The sequence below is a fragment of the Hemicordylus capensis genome, chromosome 5 (genome assembly GCF_027244095.1).
Source record: "Hemicordylus capensis ecotype Gifberg chromosome 5, rHemCap1.1.pri, whole genome shotgun sequence".
Taxonomy (NCBI): domain Eukaryota; kingdom Metazoa; phylum Chordata; class Lepidosauria; order Squamata; family Cordylidae; genus Hemicordylus; species Hemicordylus capensis.
Genome location: NC_069661.1, coordinates 32,614,308 through 32,636,985, shown reverse-complemented (window position 1 = coordinate 32,636,985; position 22,678 = coordinate 32,614,308). Strand labels below are relative to the sequence as shown.

The 22,678-nt window shown below is 45.2% G+C and overlaps 1 protein-coding gene across 2 annotated transcripts in view; it reads left to right on the top strand.

Annotated features, from left to right (window-relative positions):
• Positions 1 to 16,796, top strand: part of SLC39A8 (solute carrier family 39 member 8) — a 38,518-nt gene extending 21,722 nt beyond the window's left edge. Inside the window, exons 6-9 of one of the 2 annotated variants that reach the window (XR_008308668.1) lie at positions 6,539 to 6,746; positions 6,981 to 7,165; positions 9,408 to 9,532; positions 16,146 to 16,189. Coding sequence is in view for 1 of the 2 variants with exons in the window: in XM_053256450.1 (XP_053112425.1) it covers positions 6,539 to 6,746; positions 6,981 to 7,165; positions 16,146 to 16,295 (543 nt within the window). In the remaining variant the exon portion in view is untranslated. Of the gene's footprint in view, positions 1 to 6,538; positions 6,747 to 6,980; positions 7,166 to 9,407; positions 9,533 to 16,145 lie in introns of both variants that reach the window. The other variant, XM_053256450.1, reaches the window with a different exon arrangement.
• The last annotated feature ends 5,882 nt before the right edge of the window (positions 16,797 to 22,678 follow it).

Sequence of the window (22,678 nt, the reverse complement as noted above, 5' to 3'; positions counted from 1 at the left end):
GGCGACACAAGAGCAAAACAATGAGGTTAACAGAACACTTGCTCCGTTAACCTCATTTAAGGGGAGGGGGAATTAGGCGGGCTAGCTGCCTTGGGAGCCTGCAAGCCCGGTGGTTCCCACGATCCCTGGAAAGTGGGCTAAGCTCCCTTGGCCCGCTTTCCAGTGATTGTGGGAATAGCCTCACAGAGAGAGAGAGAGAGAGAGAGAGAGAGGAAGGAAGAAAAGGAAGGAAGGCAACAACAACCAACAGAAACTAACTGCTAAGAGGTTTTGCATCACCAGCCAGCACAAGGGACTTTAAGGCTATTCTCACGAGCAGCAGGAACTGGGCTAAGGGAGCCCAGACCAGTTCCTGCTGCTCATGTGCAGCAATGGGAACCACGCGGGTCCCGGAGGCAGCTCAACGGTAAGCCCGCTTATGGAGCCTGCCGCTTAACCTGGGTTTTGGGTGCGAGAGCACCTGAAAAGCAGGTTAAAGAATTGTGTGTCACCGCAGTGTGGCTCCGCACCACAGCGATTCACGAGTAGCCTCACGACCGGGATCTACAACAAGCCTCCCAGTGTCAGGAGGCTCCCCACAAGGCACCACACACTTGAGTCTCCAACAAGCCTCCTGGCATCGGGAGGCTCACCACAAGGCACCATGCACTCGCACAGTGCTTTATGGGCCTCCTAGGGGCCAGGAGGCCCTTGAACCCTGCTGCCCCAACAGGGTTCAACGTGATGGAGCCGGTAATCATCTGCGCGGCTTATCCGGCTGCCCAGGGAGGGTTCCCTGGGAGTTGTCCAACAAAATCTGGGGACCCAAGGTTGGGAACATTTGTTCTAATAAAAATCCAGATTCTTATAAACATCCTTTCTGGTGGTTATTTTAAGCTTAGAGAGGTCAGAAGGGGTGCGTGGTACGACACTGAGGATGAAACGGTTGTGTGGGAGTAAGGTAAGAGGAAAACCTGGGTAGAGGTGATTGTGTGGAAGCCAGGTAGGAGGAAAAGCTGTGCAGGTTTTCCTCCTGCCTTGCTTCCACAAAATCACCTCTACCCAGGTGTGCCTCCTATCTTGCTTCCACACAACTGAAAATTGGGTGTACCCCTAGCTCCCAAACCCAGGTAGATCACAGTTTTTTGATTGTGTGAGTTACCTCATTATCTGCTCTGGCTGGCCTTGTGCTAATCACTTATCTCTCAGCCTCAGTGTTCCTCAGCTGTAGAATATGAATATTAATTGGTTGCCTTTGACAGGGCTGGCTCCAAATTTCACAGGGCCCTTGGCAAACTGCCCTCCTTGGGCTCCCTCCTACCTAGGTAGGCCTGGAGAGATTTGTTCCACCAGTAGAAGGGGTTATGGGCACAGAGGTTAAGGGCACAGAAATCAGAGTGGGTTCGTCTCAGGCCCTGAGCCTGCAGCAGCTGCCCAGTGATGCCAACCCCTAGTGCCAGGCATGGCCTTTGACCAAGACTTACTGCATCTCTGTGGCTCAGTTTTAGAGTTTGCAGTCAGAGTCCTAACTTGTAGTAACTTAGATGTAGTCTTGTATTTATCCCAGTGTATGGCCCATGGGGTCCAATAGGTAATTGGTTCCACCCCCAAGACACCATTTTGCATGCCTGTACCCCTGAGGCAGTATTTTGTACTACTTGGTTGCAGTTGATAAATCTCAGGGTGCTGTTTAAGACAGTGGGCCAGTTTGAACAATTAATTACCTTGCTTTCCCACACAGTTAAAATGGAACACACTGAGAATGTGCCAGTCTTAGGGTTGCCAGGTAAGGTAAAGTGTGCTGTTAAGTGAGACCTGCTTTTGTAAGAACTGCGGGGAGAGCGGGCTAAGCCCACTCTCCCCGCAGATGAGTGGGCAGGGAGCCCTGGGCAGCCGGATCGGCCGCCCACACGATGGTCGGCTCTTTGACAGAGCTGGTGGGGGGTGGAGGGACCAGGGCCGTGTGGCCCCCACAAGCCCCCAGTATGCCCTGTGCAAGTGCGCAGGGCATACTGAGGAGACCCCTGAGCTGGGAGGCAGCTTTTCGCCTCCTGGCCGGGGGGTCTACTCGTAAGTAGGTGCAGCGCGAAGCTGCACTGCGGCTACTCACGAACATAAAAAGCAGGTTTGCTGGAGCGCTTGCTCCGCAAATCTGCTTTTTAGCAGGGGTTCCAGAGCGGGTTTGCCGCCCCAGAACCACTGGGCCCGGCTGCGAGCCCGGTGGTTCTGACGGTCAACAGCAATCAACTGCTTGTGTGTGGGGAGAGTGGGCTAAGCCCGCTCTCCCTGCACAAACCCCATCTGGCACTTCACACTCATCACGTGAAGCACCCCAGTGTATGCGTTCATACAGCCAAACTTACCCTGAAGTCCCTTTGAGATCTTAGGACCCACTCCACGCACAAATCAGGCTTTGTCTTCCAAACTCTAGCTTATCTTGATGTGTTTCTGGGTTTTTAAAATGCTGGTTTTAAGCTACTTTTTCTGAAAACTGTTGCTGGTGTCTATCTTATGTTTCTTTTTAGATTGTGAGTCCTTTGGGGACAGGGAGCCATCTTATTTATTTATTATTTCTCTGTGTCAACTGCCCTGAGCCATTTTTGGAAGGGCGGTATAGAAATCGAATGAATGAATGAATTTGAATGAATGAATGAATGAATGAATGAATAAAAACACTGGAGCAAATAGGTAAAAGCTCCCAGTAGAGTCATTAGCATGGTAAGAGGGATACTCTCTTTAGAAATGCAGATATAGCTCTTTAAAAAGCTCTCTCTCCCCCGCCCATTGGCTAGAAGGAAAACACAGAGGCATGCCATGTGAACTTGCATCAAAACGAAACCCGAGAGCAGAGTGGAGGGGCTGCTTCCCTCAATGCCATGCGTGTGATTCGAAATGGCTTCGCTCAACATTTACCCCGCATCATGAAGACAAGTGCGAATAACTCCCAGGAGATGCTCTAGCTCAGGGATTCTCAACGTCAGGTCCCCAGATGTTATTGGACTTCAACTCCCACAATCCCCAACAAAAGGACTCTGGGGCTGGGGATTATGGGAGTTGAAGTCCAATAACATCTGGGGACCCAACGTTGAGAATCCCTGCTCTAGTTCACCATTCCTCTCCTCCATACTTCTTCTCCTCTGTCCTCTTCTTTATCAAAGGTGACAATAAGTGTGGGAGGAGACTGGAGGAACTTGTGTACTGCCAAAGAGAAGGGCAGCAAGGATGGTGGAGGAGGAGGAAGCTGGTGAAGTATGCCAGCCATCACAGACATCTCTGGTACGCAGGGTGCAGCAGCTGGCACCCTGCCTACCACCTGGGTGCAGCACCTCTGGTAATGCTGCCTGGGCCCCTCTGCCACTTCACCTGATGATTCGCTGCCTGACTTTAGCTTGTCTCATTATGACCTTAACGTAACGCCATAATGAGCCTTAACTTTCTGTTCTGGATAATTATACAAGGCAGTTCTTTCATAATGGGGATTGCTTTTTTTGGCTGTTCCTTACAGGGCTGCCTCTTCATCAAGGGATAAAATTGAACCCTTCAGTACAATGTTACACTCTGGTAGCAATTCTGGCACAAACTTATTATTGGCATATGAAAATATATCTATATTTCTTTATCTCCTCCAAAGTCAGATATGTTGGAGGATGACAATGTGGATCAGCTACCAAGCATCACTCTAATTTTTAGAACACTCCAGTACAGGCTGCCAACAAGTGCTTTATGATTATTGTAGTGACTCCTCCAAGGTGTTACCAACTTTTACTTTTATGGAAGCAAAGAGGACTTTGCAGGGAGTTCTGGGACCTCAGCTTTTGAGGGCAACCTCTGTGCAATCAAACTTGTTAGGCCAGAGATAAGAACCAGGTAACTGAGATACAAGGAGGCTATTCTCATGGTCTGCCAAAATCAGGCTAAGGGAGCCTAGCCCAATTTTGCCAGACTGTGAGAACCACTGGGGTTGCAGGCGAGCCCGGTTTCTCCTAAGCGGGTCACCCGCTTAACTACCCCTCCCCTAAGCCCAGGTTAGTGGAGCAAGCGCTCCGCTAGCCCGGGCTTTCGGATTGTGTGTTGCCGCGCCGTGGCAACTTATGAGGAGACCCCCGACCGAGAGGCTAAAAAGTAGCCTCCTGGCTCAGAGGTCTCTCTAGCATGTTCTGCGTGCTCACAAACTCCATTATGGCGGGTCTCACCGATTGTGAGACCTGCCTCATCGTAGGATGTTCATGATGCTTATAGTTTGCTTTGTATTCTCATTTATCGAGACTGTGAATATAAATTATTGAGTGACATTTTATTCTAATTACAAAGAATTTAGTGGAACCTTAAAGACTAACTCATTTATTGTAGCAGAAGCTTCTGTGGACTGTAGTCCATCAGATGCATGTTGTGTTATCCCCATTTGGCAGGTGTGTGTGTGTGTACATACAGTACAAAAAGATGACTGACAATGGAAAGTTAACAACATTTTAGTTGAATGTTTTGGCTTACACCTTCATCATCATCAGATGGATTTAAAAAACAACAAGGCCATTCTCATGAGCTGCCCAACCCAGGCTAGGGCAGCCCAGCTAGCTGCTCGTATGGAGCACCAGGATTGCTCCCGATTCTGGCGCTTCCACCCCACCTAACCCAAATTTTAATCCCAGCCTTTAGCCAGGGTTAAGGGCATGAGGGCACCCTTAAACCTGGCACCTCTTCGTGTGTTTGCTCAAGTGAGCTGGGTAGCAAGAGCCCCTGGCTGAGAGAGGATCTCGCAATTCTCTGCGCTCCTGGTGAGGTGCATTGAAGGATGCCGGAGGACTTCCTTCTCCAGCTCCTTGCTCTGTCAATCACCGCGGTGAACGGCAGAGCTTTGAGGGAACAGGTGATCATGTGCAGGGAAGCAGGTAGGATCCTGCCTCCCCGCCAGCCTTCTCCAACCCCGGGTAAGTTGGATGTGTGTACAACAACAACAACAACAACAACAACAACATACAGCTCACAAGGCGGCAGTTACAAATGCTGTGTCGGCAGATTTCCAGGGCAGGTGACAGGAAAAGAATGATGGACATATGTTGCGTATCAGTTTTATGTGTGTTAATCCATGAGCTGTGAGCGTTTTGAGTCTCTGTTTCCAAAAATGTTCTTGTTTGTCCAGCATCTCACAATGTGAATAATAGGCCTGTGCAAAACCGGATTGGTAGAATCAGCCCATGTCCAATTTTACCAAATTCAGAGGGGTTCAGAGAGAGTCCAAACTTGAACTTAAGCTCCCCAGTTTGGATTAGATTTCTCTGACTCCCTTCAGAAAAATTTGGAGCTTTCCAGAGCTCCAAATGGTGGCGTGAGTTTTTTGTTTGTTCGTGATCATGGCTCTCTCTCTCTCTCTCTCTCTCTCTCTCTCTCTCTCTCTCTCTCTCTCTCTGTGTGTGTGTGTGAATCTTTTGCCCTCAATCTGCCCTGCCTGCCCATTCCTATCTTATCTTAATTTTTTTGGTAAAGTTCTTTAGCCAATTTTTCACTCACACTGGCAAGTGCCAGGCAATTTCTGTGTTTTCTTTTGAGTTCACTGTATCAGCAGTTATTTATAATTTTTAAAAAAATGTTTTAGTCTGATTCCAAACCCATTCCCAACTCTCATTCTGATGCAAAGCACAACTCCAATTCTTACTCCAACCCCAAGTTTTGGAAGGGTCCAAAGGACCTGACCCAACATTTTTGGAGTCAGATGGGATCAGGTCGGATCTGATTCTGAATTTTGCACCTGTGCACAGGCCTAGTGAATATTGCTCAAAAGGAAATATTTCCATATGAGTGAGACTACGGTTGCTTCCGTTGAAATGTCCGGCTACAGTTCGTTTCAATTTCTTTGTTAAGATGGAGAATTTGTGGATGGTTTGCCTACATATTGTGTTCGTCAGTCTGTATGAAACAGGATGCTGGACTAGATAGGCCTTGAGCCTGATCCAGCAGGGCTGTTCTTAATGTTCTTAAATATACACCATAATAGAAACATACACACTTGGGTAGATTAAAAAAAACTGTAAAGAGAGGTCAAATGGCCATGGAATGCAAGAAGTGTCTGTGACACTTCTGTGTATATGTATAGAAGATGAGCACAGTGGCAATTCAAAGCAGTGTTTGAGAACAAAATCTTAGCCCTGCTAATTAACACCTGTGATGTGACAGGAGACTGTTGTCCCAATTTAAGCCTGATTGTATAGGCTCAAACCACTTGATACATTTTAATTCAGCAGATTATTTGCTTCCTGTAATATTTTATAATAGAATGGCATTCTTTGTAATCTGAAGAAAATCCAGTGTTAATTAATAAGGCCAGGAAGATTTTTTCTCACCAACCACTGCTGTTAATGTTGTTCAGCTCTACCTGGCAAAGCCAAGGATTGAAATTGGGACCTTCAGCATGCTAATCCTACCATTGAGCTGTGGCCCCATCCCTATCAAATCCTTTGCAGTTCTGTAATATATTTTCCTAAAATACAAGAAAGCAACGAATCAGCTCCTTTTCAGCCATTTAAGGCTTCATGTAACTGATTTTTTATTTTTATTTCCACAGAAAGAAGAAACTCAGAGCAGTTCATGTAAATGTTTCAGTGGACCCTCATTGTCAGATATTGGAACAATTGCCTGGATGATCACACTGAGTGATGCTCTCCATAACTTCATCGATGGGCTAGCCATTGGTGCCTCCTTCACCCTCTCCCTGCTTCAGGGCATTAGCACATCCATAGCGATCTTGTGTGAAGAGTTTCCTCATGAACTGGGTAAGATATTTTCTATTTATTCAGGTGTTCAATTAATGCATTAAGAAATGCCTCTAAGCAAGAGCTGATCCAAACATGTGTTGCAGCATTTAAAAGGAAAAATGGGTGTTCTCCTGTAATTTTCATATACATCGCAAATCTTTTTTTTTTGTTTTTTTGTTTAGAGCACATACCATACCAATAATAATTAATATTACATGCTGGTGAACCATTTCCCCCTCTTTTCTTTTTCAGGCGATTTTGTCATCCTTCTTAATGCAGGAATGAGCACAAGGCAGGCCTTGTTTTTCAACTTCCTTTCAGCATGTTCTTGTTATGTTGGACTGGCTTTTGGTATACTAGTGGGCAACAACTTTGCTCCAAACATTATCTTCGCAATAGCTGGAGGCATGTTTCTGTACATTTCCCTTGCAGATATGGTAAGCTCTTGTGACATCTTGCATCTATTTTGTATAAGAGTGTGAGTGTTTATGTAGAGCATTATAAATAAAAATATGTGTGGAAGGAAATCACAGTGGCTGACATGACTACCAGCCCTCCATTGACAGTAGGGACCTACTAGGGAAAGGAATGCTGCACTGCTGGTTTCTGCAGTGTAGCACTCCTTTCCCTGGCAGGTCCCTACTGTCAATGGAGGGCTGCTGATCATGTCAGCCACTGTGCTTGCCTTCCACACATATTTTTAATCATTCCATGACAGCCCCATCACTACACTGTTTGTTTGTTTCTTTGTTTGTTTGTTTATTTTTACATTTATATACCGCCTTTCGTTAAAAGAAAACCCCAAGGCGGTTTACAAAAATTAAAACATACAGTAAAAAGCAGTAAAAACATCAAGCTAAAAACAAGCATAAAAACAAGACAACAGAGTTGGGGCTGCCTCTTAAGTTGTGCAACAGCCCTGGCAAGTCCCTACTGCTGATGAAGGGCTTTCTATCATGTCAACCACTATGATTTCCTTCCACAAATATATATATCTATAGGACTTTAAGTTGAGCAGCAGCCCTGGTAGGTCCCTACTGTTGATGGAGAGCTGCCCATCATGTTGGCCAGTGAAAATTATGGAGTTGTTATCATGAAACTAATTTCTTGTGGTCTTTCTTAGAATACTACACTTGTACTGTACAATACAGACACCTGGAATAGTACTCATTTAATGTCACTTTCCCCTAGTCTTGGTACTTTGGCTGCAATTCGGTGCAGTTCAAATGCATCCATCCATTTGAAGAAAATCTGTGTGCAGGATTGCAGTCTAAAATGCCAGTGCATGATCCAGAAGAGCGAGCAGCTTGCATGCCATAAATAGTGTTTTCACCTTAGTTTTTCTTACAGTTCTTAGCTCAGAAACTCTCCACCAAGTCACAAAAACTGCATTTTCAAACTGTGCGTGTTTCAAGTGGTGTGTACCTATGTATGCAAGGCCTGCCAAATTAAAAAAAAATCTGAGTGGGGGAAGGTGCGCTCACATATGCAGCTGTGGATTTGCAGAGTATGGTTCAAGAGTTTGAGTTTAAAAGAATAACAACTAAACAGAAGAATGATGATGGAAAAGAATCAGTGGGGGAAAGAATCAGTGGGGTAGAGAGGGCCCAATGCAATTATCAATACACTTTGTTTAGAGTAGGAGTGATTAATAGTAGCAGCACTGGAAGCTGGGACAGGGAGGTTGGATTGGAGTATACCTAGCTGCTGCCGCTGCTACCTGGCATCTGAAGTGGCCAATCTGCCACACACCCTGCCACTCAGCTGGCTGATGCGTATATGTGACGGCTAGCTGAGTGGCAGTAGTGGGATGCACAGGGAGTTACCCACGCGGGATGCTGGGACGTGGCAGCAGCAGCAGCTACTGATCATTAAAGGTCTATCAATGGCTACTAGTCGGAGGGCTGTGGGCCATCTCCAACCTCAAAGCCAGGATGCCTCTGAGTACCAGTTGCAGGGGAGTAATGGCAGGTGAGATCAACTCCTGCCTGTGGCTTCCAGCGGCATCTGGTGGGCCACTGTGCGAAACAGGATGCTGGACTAGATGGGCCTTGGGCCTGATCCGGCAAGGCTGTTCTTATGTTCTTATGTTCTTAAAGGTATACTCAACATTCCTCCCCCATCCCCATCCGCATCCCAGCATCCACAGCCCCCATTGGAGATTTTAATTTGATCTTTTATATGTTTTAACTGTTAAATTCTTGGTTTGATTATGCTGTAAACCGCCTAGAGACTTCGGTAGTGGGCGGTATACAAATTGGCTAAATAAATTAAATTTAAATTAAATTGAATTAAATTTAAATTAATCAGACCCAGCACCAGGTTCATTGTGGACTTGGTGAGTTCTGGGGCATGTTTGTGCTCTTTTCCTTTTGAGCCTGATGAAGTAGGACTCTCTCAGGCTAAGATGGAAATATAGCCCTGTTGGATTGATTGACAGATATCCAACGGGGCTGTATTTCCACCTTATCATTAGATACCCAATGGGATTATATTTCTACCTTTGCCTGAGAGTTAAGATCAAAGCTTGGAAAGACACAGAGCAAGCTAGGAAATCACAGGTGAGCTTTCTGATTCTTTTCTGTCTTTGGCTGTGGTTACACTCCTGCTTTTAGGCCCAAGATGGCACAAAAGGTGATAGGTTTCTCTGTCTCCCTCTCAACCCTTTCTGTCTTTCAGTTAGACTGGAAACATTATTGCCATGTCCCAACAAACTGTAGATAATGTGTGTGAATGCTCAAAACCGAATCCTGCTTTTCTGCTTCTCTGCTGAATTCACACTGCTCTTCTCTGTCTAGAAACAGGTAGGATGGGTTAGAATTCTTGTTCTCTTTCCCCGCTCTTCTTTAAGAGATATATAGAGATTATGAAGAATCAGGTACAATTCTGGACTGTAGCACTTCAAAATGCATGTGGGATATGTGCCATATTTGTAAATATTCTTCCATGTAAGAAACTGTCTGTATGTAGTAAATTAGTATATCATGCATGGAACTTTCTGGAGAGGCGAAGTCCAGAATTTATAATGTCAGTCTATAACATTATTCCATATAATATGTATGTAATAGACAAGGCCTTGGAGGCAGTTGATCAGGCCACTGTATGGAGGCCACATTAAATTGTTCCACATGTTGGCTGTGGTGGCTGGTGGATCCTGGGACTGTGGGGTTGGGGGGGTGCTAGGCAAAATGGAGTCACAGGTAGTGAGAAGCTGTGGGGTAGACTTTGAACCTTTTGCATGCAAGCATGCAGATGCTCTTCCCAGAGCAGACCCATCCCCTGAAGGGAATATCTTACAAAGCTAACACACATATAGCTTCCCATTCAAATGCAAACCAGGGCAGACCCTGCTTAGCAAAGGGGACAATTCATGCTCACCACCACAAGACCAGCTCTTCCCCCCTTAGCAGGACTACAGTAGTATGTGGATTTGTATCTAACATGGCAGGATCAAAACACAAGCACGCGTGCGCGCGCACACACACACACACACCTGTTCAAGCCACAAGTAAAATAGGGGTGTGCAAACAGTTTCGACGTCAAACGTGTTTGACATCGAACCAGTTTGGTCTGATTGTTCGGGGTCGAACCGAACCACCTCTTGTTTGGTCCAACCTCAGACCACCCCCCCACCCCAGTTTGGGGGGTTCGTGGGTTTAAAAAAAAAGTTTAGTAAGTTTTTTTCTGAACTTACCTCCTCCAGGGGAGTTATCCAAGTTAGCAGGGTGGGGGTGTCCATGGAGGTCCCCCCTCGCTGGCCTCCTTTAGTTCCAAAATTGGCTTGTCTGGCCATTCTTTGACCCATTTGGGCCTTCCCTCCTGCACAGTGGCCATTTTGGAGGCCACCGCGCCTGCGCAATGAGCCTCTGCATGGCCTGGCATGACCTGGGAGGCTGGTGGGGGAAGAGGAAGACTAAGGAGACACCCCCCCCCCGATGGCTGCACTAGCACCCTCGAGGCCGCCGGTCCCTCCGAGCCAGTAAGTACAAAATTCATCAATAGCATTATGAACAAATAAGAGAACTCATGTTAGCCATATTCTCTGTTCTCCCTACTCGTCACCTCTCAGTGGCCCAAACATTGAAGCATAATAGAGCAGGCAGGAAAGCCCTGTCTGAAGTCTGTGCTCTCACACCTTCTGAACCACAATTCTACCAATGGCGATCTTAGCTGGACCCAAAATGGATTATGTAATGTATTGTGAAAATGGAGAGAGACGACCAAGTAGCTGCCTTATATACATTCTCACTCATGGCTGTAGACTGAACGGAGGCAACAGACCTTCTGAGGGAATGTTCAAAAATCCCCATGAGTGGGGGCGGCTTGCCCGAGGCCTTGAAGGCCTTGTCAAGCCAACAAGCTAGAGCAGTTTAATTTAACCCCCTCTCCCCCCCAAAAGCAGTGAGTAAGTATCCCCATCTCTATCTGCTATGGAAAGACCTGAAAGGAGATCTGTGGGATATCATCCCAACAATGCTCAGCCTCCTAATGCTTGAGACCAGCCATCCCCCGCTGTGCTAAGCGGTGTCAGAGCACATCTTGCTGGGATGGGGAAGGGGTTACTGAGAACCTGGAGTAACAGGTACCCAAGCTAGGCACTTGCTCAGTGAATTCAGTTTGATATCATTTTATCGTCTGTGGATTCTGGACATGATGAGATAGTGTCCTCACAAAAGAAGTGGTGCGTGTTCAGCCCTTGTCCTGCAGAAAGGAACTCAGATTCTCCAGAAGAATGGGCTAAGGCACAGCTGAATTCAATCAAGTCTTTAAGTGGTTATTTACCATAGCACACATTGAGAACAAAGCCTTGTTTATCACAGCACATAGAGAACAAAACTGCTGCCTCTTTGTCTGAACCAGGGTCATTCTGTACTTATTGATTCAGATGAAAATTGGTGTCACAGTACAGAAGGCCTTGAGTCTCAAAGAAAAACCTTGCCTCTCCAGGGAGAGAAGCATGCTCAAGGAGGTGCTTGGCTCATTTCCATAAGTCGAGAGGATTTTAACAATTCCTGTCCTGGAAGAGTCAACTTTCGGAGGAGAGAGTGCTTTTGAGTCTTTAAAGCCAATCGGAATGGATAAGTCATCACTACAATGTTCAGAAGTCATCTGCTTGGGACCATCTGCATCCCACTTGCATGGGACCTCCAAGATGAAATATGGATTTCAAAATGGAACCGGAGAGACTTAGGGGGATGTGGCCGTGTTCAGTGGTAGAGCATTTGCTTAGCATGCAGAAGGTCCTAGGTTCCAGGGTTGATAAAAATCAATTTTTAAAAATTTAAATTGATTTTAAAAAACACTTCATAAAGAACCTAGGTCAAAGATGTAATCATGAATATTAATCGTAACTTCTAATTATATTCTATGAACATGTTAACAGCAGTATATGGGTACAAGAGATAACAGACCAGATCAGTCCTAATCTGCAGATGGGATATTGAATGAAGTTTCCTGTGGCATGCATGCAAAATGCAAACAGTGCAACAACAAAACACAAGGCCTGGTTGGACAAATGAAATAGCATTACAAGAAGTCTGTATCTACCTTCTAAATATGCAACCTACATCTATCTCTAATTATGAATTAAGGTTATATTAGACAACAATAATGTACTTTTATAGAAAATAATGATTAAATAGAATCTTCCTGACTAGTAATTTAAATTGTGATTTAAAGCATTACAATTGAGTCCTTCTGTGAAGCGATTTAAACTGTGATCTAAATCATGATTTAAACCAGTCTGATTTAAATCAAACCAACCCTGCCAGGTTCAATCCCTGGTATCGCCAGCGAGGGCTGAGAAAAAATGTGGTCAACCCTGCAATGGCTCATGAGCCGATTGTAATAAATAATAAATATAGGTGGGGAGGGAAGATAGGTGGTAATTAGACCACAAAACTGACACTGGCAGTTCCTCTGTCTGGTGGTCATTATGGAATCACATCATGGGCATCTGTTGCTTAGCAATCTCCCAGCAAGGGACAGGGAAAATTAGCATGGACTGCCTACCACCATCCAGTATCAAACTCCATGGGGCTCTTCATGGAAAAATGGTTTCGGTCCAGCTGGTGCATCCTTACGCCAATGCCTCTGGTGGCATATCCAAGCCACAGCCTGAAGTCCTCAGAGTGAGTGAAGCAGCCACGAAGCCATCCAGTGGCCTTGTGTATCGTCCTTCAAAATTGAAGGTGGGAATAGGCCTGTTAAGCAGAGGCCTCCTGATTCTATGGGAGCAAGCCCATCAAAGGGCTCATGGAGGATGGGGTGGGGGTTCACCCAAGGCCCTTGTGAGGAGGTCACCTTCTGACCTTCTCTGACCTGGTGGTGTGCTAGATGATCATGCCTGGCATGGTCCTTGGGGCAAGGCCGTCATATCCTCACCTGGCAGACCACTGGGTGGCCTTCTCACAAGGGCCTTGGGTGGACCATCTCATGGATTGTTTTGCAGGTTCTTGGGAGATTGGCTGTTTTATTCGTGTATTCATAAAAAGCTTCACTTTTGCTCTGAGGATTTCAGCTGTATTGGGAAGATGTTTCCAGAGAGCCTGTTTTTGTACTACTTAAGTTTCAGAGGGCTTGAAAACTTTGAACTTGATCCTACCTCATCTTTGATAAGCAGCCAGCACAGCAATTTTGTTGATCTGTATTTGTCAGCACTTTTCAGAAGCTGAAGTTTCTTCAGTGTCTTTGAATTAATTATTTCCAAGGAGAGTGTATTGCAATAATAAACTGCAAATAAGTGGAAAGGATGCACCTACCTGCCAGCCTAAGCTTGCTTCTGGATTTTGTTTTGTTTTTTTGCTTTCTTCTTATTCTGTTTGAATCTGTGTACACATTTGAGTGTGTGTGTGTGTACACATGTACATACATGTGTGTGTATCTAGAAAACTGTTATGTGCCTTGACCATAGAATCAGGATTTGTTGTACAAAACCTCTGATGGTTCATTAGTCCTGGAAAATCTTTTTTTTATTTAAAGGGTGTGCTATTCGTTCTTTGTTTTGCAGAAGAAACAAAGACAGAGTGCAATGTTTCAGATGTTGTTGTTGATTTAGATGTTGTGCCTTCCTTTTTCTGAAGGCTCAGCCTGATTTACATTTATTTCATGCTATCCTTGCCACACAATCCTATAAGGCAGCTTAAATAGAGATAGAAAAACCAATGGTTCAATAAACAGCATGACTCAGTAGGGGAATGAATTTCTTTTGCTTGTTTAATGGATTTGCAACCCGCCCCATCCCAAAGGCAGGGTAAAGTTGTTTATGTTATGGTGGGTACCAATATGGTATTTAGATATACAAACACCAACCAGATTTAGCAATGACCAATGTAGCACCTCACAGGGAGGAACTGCAAGCTGGTTGGTCATGCCTTGATTAGGGGCCAAGACTGGTTGTGGTATGAAGGTCTCACTGAGATCTGGACAGGTAAGAAGTGGAGGGCCAGAGGCAGGTAAAGCAGCTGAGGATGGGCCTGGTCAGGCACTGGGCTACAGTCCAGTAGAGGGTCTGTCAAGCAGGGGCAGGGCAAGGCAGAGTGAGGTGATAAGTCTGCTTGCTGCACTGATCAGTTGTTCAGACTGGGGTTTTATTGAGCCAAGGGGTCAACCATCCATAGCCAAGCTGAGATCAGCTGAAAATGCTCAGCTTGGCATTCACCCCAGAGGACACACTTGGTCCATGAGCTTTTCATCTCTCCAGCTTACTGATGGACCAGGACATGGTTGGTGTAGGACAAAAGGGTTGGTTACTGGCTATTAGGAGATCTGGTTTGAGACCTCCCCATTCCTGGTGCTTTGCAAGGTCAGTACTGCAGTGTGATCAAGGGGACAGGGAAGGGAATTTCCACCTTTAGCAGTAGCAGTAATGACAGGTGGAGGCAGGGAATGCAAGCTTGTGATTGCTGCCTGCTGCTGCCCACAGTGTGTACTGGGGCTATGACCGAGTCAGCAAATGTGTACTTTAATGGGGCTGCCTGAGGCACCCCATGTCTCCAATGGCTGCATGTAAGGGTGGGAATTCCTCCCTCTGTTGATTTTCCTACAGTAGTGGCCAGTGGCTCTTATGTGCTAAGTGATTCACCAGATGCTGCCGCAAGGATGCCAACTCCATAGGGGCGTAACTATAATAGGGCAAGGGGGGGAGACAGTTGTCTGGGGGCCCACTGCCTTGGGGGGGACCCCAGAGTCAAGTCACATGACTGACTCCCCCAGCTGCTCACCCTCCCGGGCTTTCTTCAGTTGTATTTATCCTCCGAAACTGATGTGAGTGTTAAGACCTGGAGCTACCAGAACAGCATGTCTTTCTCTAGTACCATTAAATGACTTGCATCATGCACAATTTACAAACCCTTAAAAAAAAATTTAGGATGATGTTCTATTGTGGCACATAGGTTATATTTTACTCTGCTTTTTGTTACCACTATTCAGCCTCATTTAAGATTTCTTTACTTCATGAGCTGAGCTTCAGTAAGGGGGGCCCATTTTAAAACCTTGTCTCTGGGCCCAATCCAACCTTGCTACACCCCTGTCCATACTAGTTTAATCATGGCTATTATAAGTTGGCCCAGATAAAAAGGAAAAGAATAGGTCTTAGTATTGCTTGTACAAATAAACTAAATAAAATATCTTTAAATAGAAGATAGTGGCTGAGATACAGAGCAGCAATCTAGGGATGCATTGGAACTGCATCCCACAGAGAGAGGCTGCTCCTAACTCAGCCAGAATCTTGCTGAGCAGCAGAATGTGTGCAGGGGGGAGTGGGTTAATTTTTGCTATTCTCCCTTCCCTCTGTAAGTGCTCTTTGCTAAATATGTCCCTGAGGGCTGCACAACCCTCAGGGACATATTTTTGAAGACAAAGAGCACTTAAGGGAGTAAAGGAGAGCAATGAACATTTCTTCTGTCTCCACCTCATTCATGCACTCTGCTGCTTGGCAAGACTTTGACTGAGCTAGCAGCAGCCTTTCTGCACACTGCATAAACTCCCTGCATCTGCTGCATCCAGCCAATAAACCCTCAAACACAATAAGGGCATTTGCACTATCTCTGCACTGTTCAGACCTGGAGTTCAAACCATGGTTCTCCTCCACAAGTCCCATTGCTACAGAAAAGCTCACTACTTCCCAGTATCAGAGAATGTCGAAGATAGGAATATGCCTCTGAAACTGAAAAGAGAGATGCTTAAGTCAAAAACACATTTTTTGTTCTTTTCTTGGTGAAATCATCATTTGGCCCCAAGCTCCATGCTGGGCATAGGCCCAAGCTACTGCTTTTCTGGTAGTTTAGGAGACATATCTTACACAGTAATGTACAATAAATCAATGGACGCATTAAACACAAGGCTGGAATGCAAATGTAATATGTTTAATCACCACCAGATGGCAAAACTGACCTAAAAATGTTTCTCTTTCTCTAGTTCCCAGAGATGAATGACATGTTGAGAGAGAAAGTAACTGGAAGGAAAACTGATCTAGCCTTCTTCCTGATCCAAAATGCTGGCTTGCTTACAGGGTTTGCTGCAATACTGCTGATCACCCTGTATGCAGGAGACATTGAACTGGAATGATGTGATCCTGAAGATGTGACAATGAAGACATTTAGTAAATTAAAAAAAATGGAAGAACTCTTGAACTCCACAAAGGGACTTGGAAGTCATAAAGGATTTGATGCAACATGCTATTTTCTTCAGCCATTTGGAACAACATCTGTTTTGTAAGGATTCCCATATCCATTCTAGGACATTGGTTTCATCAGCATCTGGGTATTACTATCACTTCTGCAATGATCTAGTAAGGTCGCGCACACTAACATTTGCTGTAGGCAGGGCACGAGGGGAAGGCAAGATCGAGCTTACCTTACCCCCAGGTAGGGTTGCCACATTCTGGGCTTTCCAAATCTGGGTGCCTAATTTGCATATTATGTAAATTGGCTTGAAATTTTTTTTTGAGCGGAATAGTGCCTGCACGTTTTGCTCCATAACTCTGCTTCTACAAGGGCTAGAGCTTAGCTTTTTTCTTTTTTAAAATGAAAGTTGAAATCCAGGCAAATCTGGGTGGACTCAGCAATCTGGGTGAGATGCTTAAAAACTGGGTGAAACCCGGAATTTTAGGAGGCATGGCAACTCTACCCCCAGGCAATCTTTGGCCTTCTATGGGACACGCTGCTTGCACACCCGCAAGATTGTACAGATCTCTGGAGGCTGGAAAAATGAATCCCGGCCTCCAGGAATCCCTAAATGTGCAGTGCATTTAGGGATTCCCCCATGAGCTGGGCACTCTAGGAGCCTGGCTCTGTGTCTGCTTGGGCTACATGGAGCCCAAGCAAACACACGACCCTGAACCTGCGATGAAGGGCACACTTGTGCCTTTTAGCCCAGCTTAAAGCCTGGGGTAAATTCCTGGGCTTACTTACGGCGGAGGCAGCGCTGGAATCAGCCTCGATCCTGGTGCGTCACATGGGCAGCCAAACTCAGGCAGTGCTGCCCAAGCCTGGGTTTGGCGGCTCGTGTGAACAGCCTTACTGACTCCTAAAAGGCACAGGAGCTCCCATATATGTGGGGAGTTTCCTTGCCTACAAATGCTGTGTGCCAGTCATTTCACTGGAGGCAGCACATTTATGGGCACTTTCCTATGCATTATGGGGCTCTGGATGGGGACTTTTAAATGTGTTTCAACTGAGAACTCTCCTATGGTGCCTGTGTCATGGTAAATGGAGAGTATTGCATCTCTCTCAATGGCACTGAGCAGTATGCACATGCACAACATGATCTAGACCAAAATAAATTTGAGTTAGTTCACAAGGAAACCTTTAAAGAAGAAAGCATTATTTTAACTCTGCTACAGGGAAACAGTTTCAAGTTTCCCTACCCTTTAGGAAAAGTAAAAGTAAAATAATCAAATTTGCTTCAGCAAGTTAGCAAAAATGATGCAGAGATTAACACTGGATTTAATGATGCCACTTAACTGCTTTTGATCTTTCTCTTTCAATGGGACTGTGGTTATTATGGGAACCACATTTTTTAATACATAAAAATATGATGCTAAAATTTCAACAATGCATTATATATATAATTCTTAAAGGTTTTTTAAAAACAAAATTTGAATCACTTAATAATCACAAGACCAATTCAAAGCTTATGCTTTGATTTTTATTTCTAACTTGGTGCACAGTTCACCAAACACTGCTGATTCATAGGACCGGGTCTCATGATCAGTGAGACCCGGTTTCTATGGGTGAGCGGGAAGAGCAGGCTAAGCCCGCTCTCCCCGCTCACAAGCGGGCAGGGAGCCCTGGGCATCCGGCTCCGTGACGGAGCCGGCGGGGGTGGGGGGACTGGGGGCCGCGTGGCCCCCGCAAGCCCCAGTATGCCCTGCGCAAGCATGCAGGGCCTACTGGGGAGACTCCCGGAGCCGGGAGGTGGCTTTTCGCCTCCCAGCTGGGGGTCTACTCATGAGTAGGCGTGGCGCGAAGGTGTGCTGTGGCTACTCACGATCATAAAAAGCAGGTTTGCTGGAGCTCTCGCTCCGCAAACCTGCTTTTTACCAGGAGTTCTTGAGCGGGTTACCTGCTCAAGAACCACCGGGCTCGGCTGCGAGCCTGGTGGTTCTTGCGGTCAACAAAAATTGGGCTAGCCTCTGCTAGCCCGATTTTTGTTGATCGTGAGAATCGCCCCATAGTCTCCGTTCCTTGCAAATGAACTTTTGCAGGCTTCCTTTAGCAAGTTCCATAGAAGGAAAAGGAAACAGAATAGCCGCAGTGCTTGGTGGACTGTATGCCTAGGCATACCCCAGTCTCATGGTTCCTTGTGACTCTGGAAGCTCTGATGTGTATCCAGGGCTCCCTTCCCTTGGGTTTTCCATTCACCTCAATAGAAAGAGCAGTTTTACACACACACACACACACACACACACACTTACTTTTAGTTTAAGATGAGAGAGTTAAAGTGCTTACGATTTTCGCTTGTTTTCTATGGAAACTTCAAGTTAAGGATGTTTCTAGTACATCCCCCTTAACAAAAAGATATTTCTATTATCCCACCATGTTTACAGTGATCTTTCCATTACTTCACTCTTATTAACAGTAGGAGCTACTCTGTAGTAAAACATGCAAAGAATTTTGCCAGTGCTGCAGACACAGGGGCGACATTTCCAAACCAGCAGTCTCTGCTCTGAATGTGGGTGATCTTAGCCACACAGCTAAGCTTGCTGTGGTGACTCAGTTGGTACACATAGCTCAGCAGAAGAAATTCAGCATCCAGTTTTATTGAGGGAAATGACTGCTGCTGAGAAGAGTCAGTCGGGCCATTTGACATGCTGTGATATGTTCCAGGACTTGGTGACTCTGTTATAATGGGAACTTCCAAAGCTATTAAACTGAGAAATATTTAACAGGTTTGTTTCCGAAACAACAAAAGTATGTATCAATCTGATTTTTTGGATACATTTAAAGGAACCCGGGGCAGGGAAGAATGGACCTTTATCCTTGGCCAAATGTAAGTTGCTTACATGTGAAACAAAGCAAATTCTTTGCTGTTTATTTCCAAACTGCTGTGTCTTGGGCATTTTTCAACGGATCTGTAACAATTTGGAAATGTGGTGGTACTCATCATCGAATTGCTCTGTGCCAACATTCAAGTGACTGGCTGGTTTGGATTTTCTGACCAATACAATGTTCAGGGCTTATAGTGATAGAATGCAATGTTTACACCGCACCTTATCTATAGAAGCAGTGCTGTGCTTGTAGAATACATTCATGAGACTATTCCTGTATTAAAGTGGATGGGAAAGATTGCACTTGTAAGAGTTCCATGTATGCATTAGAGTACACATGGAACTCTGGATCAGGGACTTGAATGTAGGTTGCCTGATTGGAGGTTTTTCTTTATCTAGATATAAAGCTGCTTGGGCCTCCCTCCCTCCAGCCATTTAGGGCTTTATAGGTAATAACCAGCACTTTGTATTTGTGTCAAACCTATTGGCAGCCAGTGTAGTTCTTTCAAAATGGGTGTAATATGATCTCTTCAGGCAACCCTAGAGACCAACCTGGCTGCTGCATTCTGTACCAACTGCAGTTTCTGAACTATGTACAAAGGCAGCCCAATGTAGCGTGCATTGCAGTAGTTAAGCCTGGATGTTACCAGCATATGCACCACTGTTTTAAAGTCATTTATCTCCAGAAATGGACGTAGCGGGTGAATCAGCCAAAGCTGATAGAAAGCACACCTGGCCGCTGCTTCAACATGAGAAATCAGGGAGAGGTTTGGGTCTGTTAAGAGAACAGGTGGTAAGGTGCATTGTCCGAAGTATCTTGTCCACATCCTCGGGAGTCACAAACTGAAACTGATCCAATTTAACCACACAAGAGGTGCTGCTGGACATCTCCAAAATAGACTCTGCAGTAACTGTAGTGTCTAGTTCAGCTCAAATACGAGAGACAGAAAGTCTTTTTAGAGACAGAGAGTCTGGACTTTTGCAATATGATGTGAAAACTATATTGTTTCATTCACTGCATTTTGATCTGTGTCAGATTTCCACAAAACCCACTTCAAAAATTAAAAAAAAAAACAAAAAACCCACACACAAAAAAATCCACACTACATATTTTTGTCTGTCTCATTCAATTTCCTAGGATTTGTATTTTTCAGGCTTCTTGGCAACAACACTGTTACATCCTCAAAACAAAGCAGCTCTTCTGGTCATCACCTAGCAAGGAGTGAAGCAAGAGTACCTGGTCATTTCATGATACAAGAGGAATGATTGCAAATTACAAGCCCTTTTACTAGTAAAGGCCTATTGCTGCCTTTGGCAAGCAGTCTATTGGTCTGTGCAACCCAATATTGTCCACGTTGACTGGCAGTGGCTCTCCAGGGCCTCAGGAATGGTCTTTCTTTGCCACCTCTTTAACCCAACATGCCAACTACTGATGCAGAGACCATACCTCATGCAAAGCATATATAAGCCCATGCCTATAATGTGCATAGTTTTCATACACAGATAAATCCTTGCATTCATTTCTACATATCTGATTATACATTTTGATGGGTATGCATTCTCCTTGCTATAATTTAGTTTTATGCCAGTTTTATGTTACTTGCACTCCAGCACCTGTGAAAATAGGTTTTTGCAAATAATAATAAATACAACTGGCCTGATATTTCAGGCACAAATAGGAAGAAGGAAATGCATAACACATTTCTCTTCCATTGCAACTGCTGTATGGAGGAAGTGTGCAATATTTATTGCAAAATTACGCATATTTTCCACAGTACTAGGAAACGTTAACTCCTTCTCTACTCTGACGATATGTGATGATCACATGTGTCTGTCTGCCTATGGGTGGAGATTGGATATTTCCTCATTCATTGTTAAACAGTTTTCTCTGAAGAAATAAAATTGGTCTATTGAACATTTAAATTGTCTCGCAGTTTTTTTGACATCCTCTTTAAAAAATATGGTTCTTGGCAGATTTTTGAAACAAAATGTTATTAAATGTTTCTCATATAAAACTTGCAAAAGATAAATACGAGTATATGCAAGGAGCTCAATACAGCAAGATTTTAAGTCAAATGACAAGAAGCATCTGAAATGTCAGTGACTGTGTGTGCTTATCACTTTTTAGTGGTAAAAAATCTTCAGAACATCTAATCTCAATCATTTGAGCCAATGAGAGCCAAAATACATGCAGGAGATCCATGACCAGTTCTGATGCTTTAGCCTGCTTTTTGAAGGGAAGAAGACTTAGGAGATCGCCATGTCTGTGTCTGTGTGTCCCTCTAATAACTTTTGGGTTTGCAGCACATGGGAATGGCCTTAGGGGATCTCAACAGGGGTATTTGCCAGTCTGCTATGTTGGTTCAAGATAAGCCCCTTTGTAACGCATGTGGCAGGACAGTCCTAGGTAAGAGTCACCAAAGCGATTCTCACGATCGCCAAAAAGCAGGCTAAGGGAGACCGCTTTTTGGCGATCATGTGCTGCCATGGGAGCCATGCAGCTCCCAGAAGCAAACCGCCAGAACTATCCCTCCCCTTAGCCGAGGTTAATGGAGCGAGTGCGGTGACACACGAGTAGATGGAGTGCGGTGACACACGAGTAGACCCTTGACCGGGAGGCTGCAAACAGCCGCCCGGGCTCAGGGTTTTCTCCAGGATGATCTGCGCACTTGCGCGGGGTATCCTGGAACTTCCGGGGGCTGTGTGGCCCCCGATCACTGCAGCCCCCACCTTCTCCATGACGGAGCTGGCAGTCGTGTGGGCGGCCGATTCATCTGCCCAGGGCTGCACACTTGCTCGTCTGCAGGGAGAGAGGGCTAAGCTCTCACTGATCATGAGACTCACCTCACCATGTTAAAAGAAGTGGGAAGTGGGCTTCATTAGTTCAACTTAGACCTACTTGTTTTAAACTGAAAAAAATCAACTGGGGAGTGCAACTGGCTTTATTTTAGCAGGGGTGCTAGCAGAAAAGGGACTTTCATTCTTTAATCCTGTACTGTTTTCCCAATCAAAACCCCAGCTGGGACAAAAAGACAGATACTCTACTTGGATTGTAACTGGCTGACATGACGCACAGCATTATGGAGCCATAAGGCTGTGTCCCAGGGTTACTGCAGAGTCCTAAGATAGTGTCGGGGCTGCTCATAATGAGCAGTTGTGCTAGCAATGCATCTGCTGTTTCCCCCATTCATAGGAACATAGGAAGCTGCCATATACTGAGTCAGACCATTGGTCTATCTAGCTCAGAAATGTCTACACAGACTATACACAATTAGACTACGCAGCTTCTCTAATGTTGCAGGCAGGAATTTCTCTCAGCCCTATCTTGGAGATGCCAGAGAGGGAACTTGGAACCTTCTGCTCTTCCCAGAGTGGCTCCATCCCCTATACAGGTGAAACTCGGAAAATTAGAATATCGTGCAAAAGTCCATTAATTTCAGTAATGCAAATTAAAAGGTGA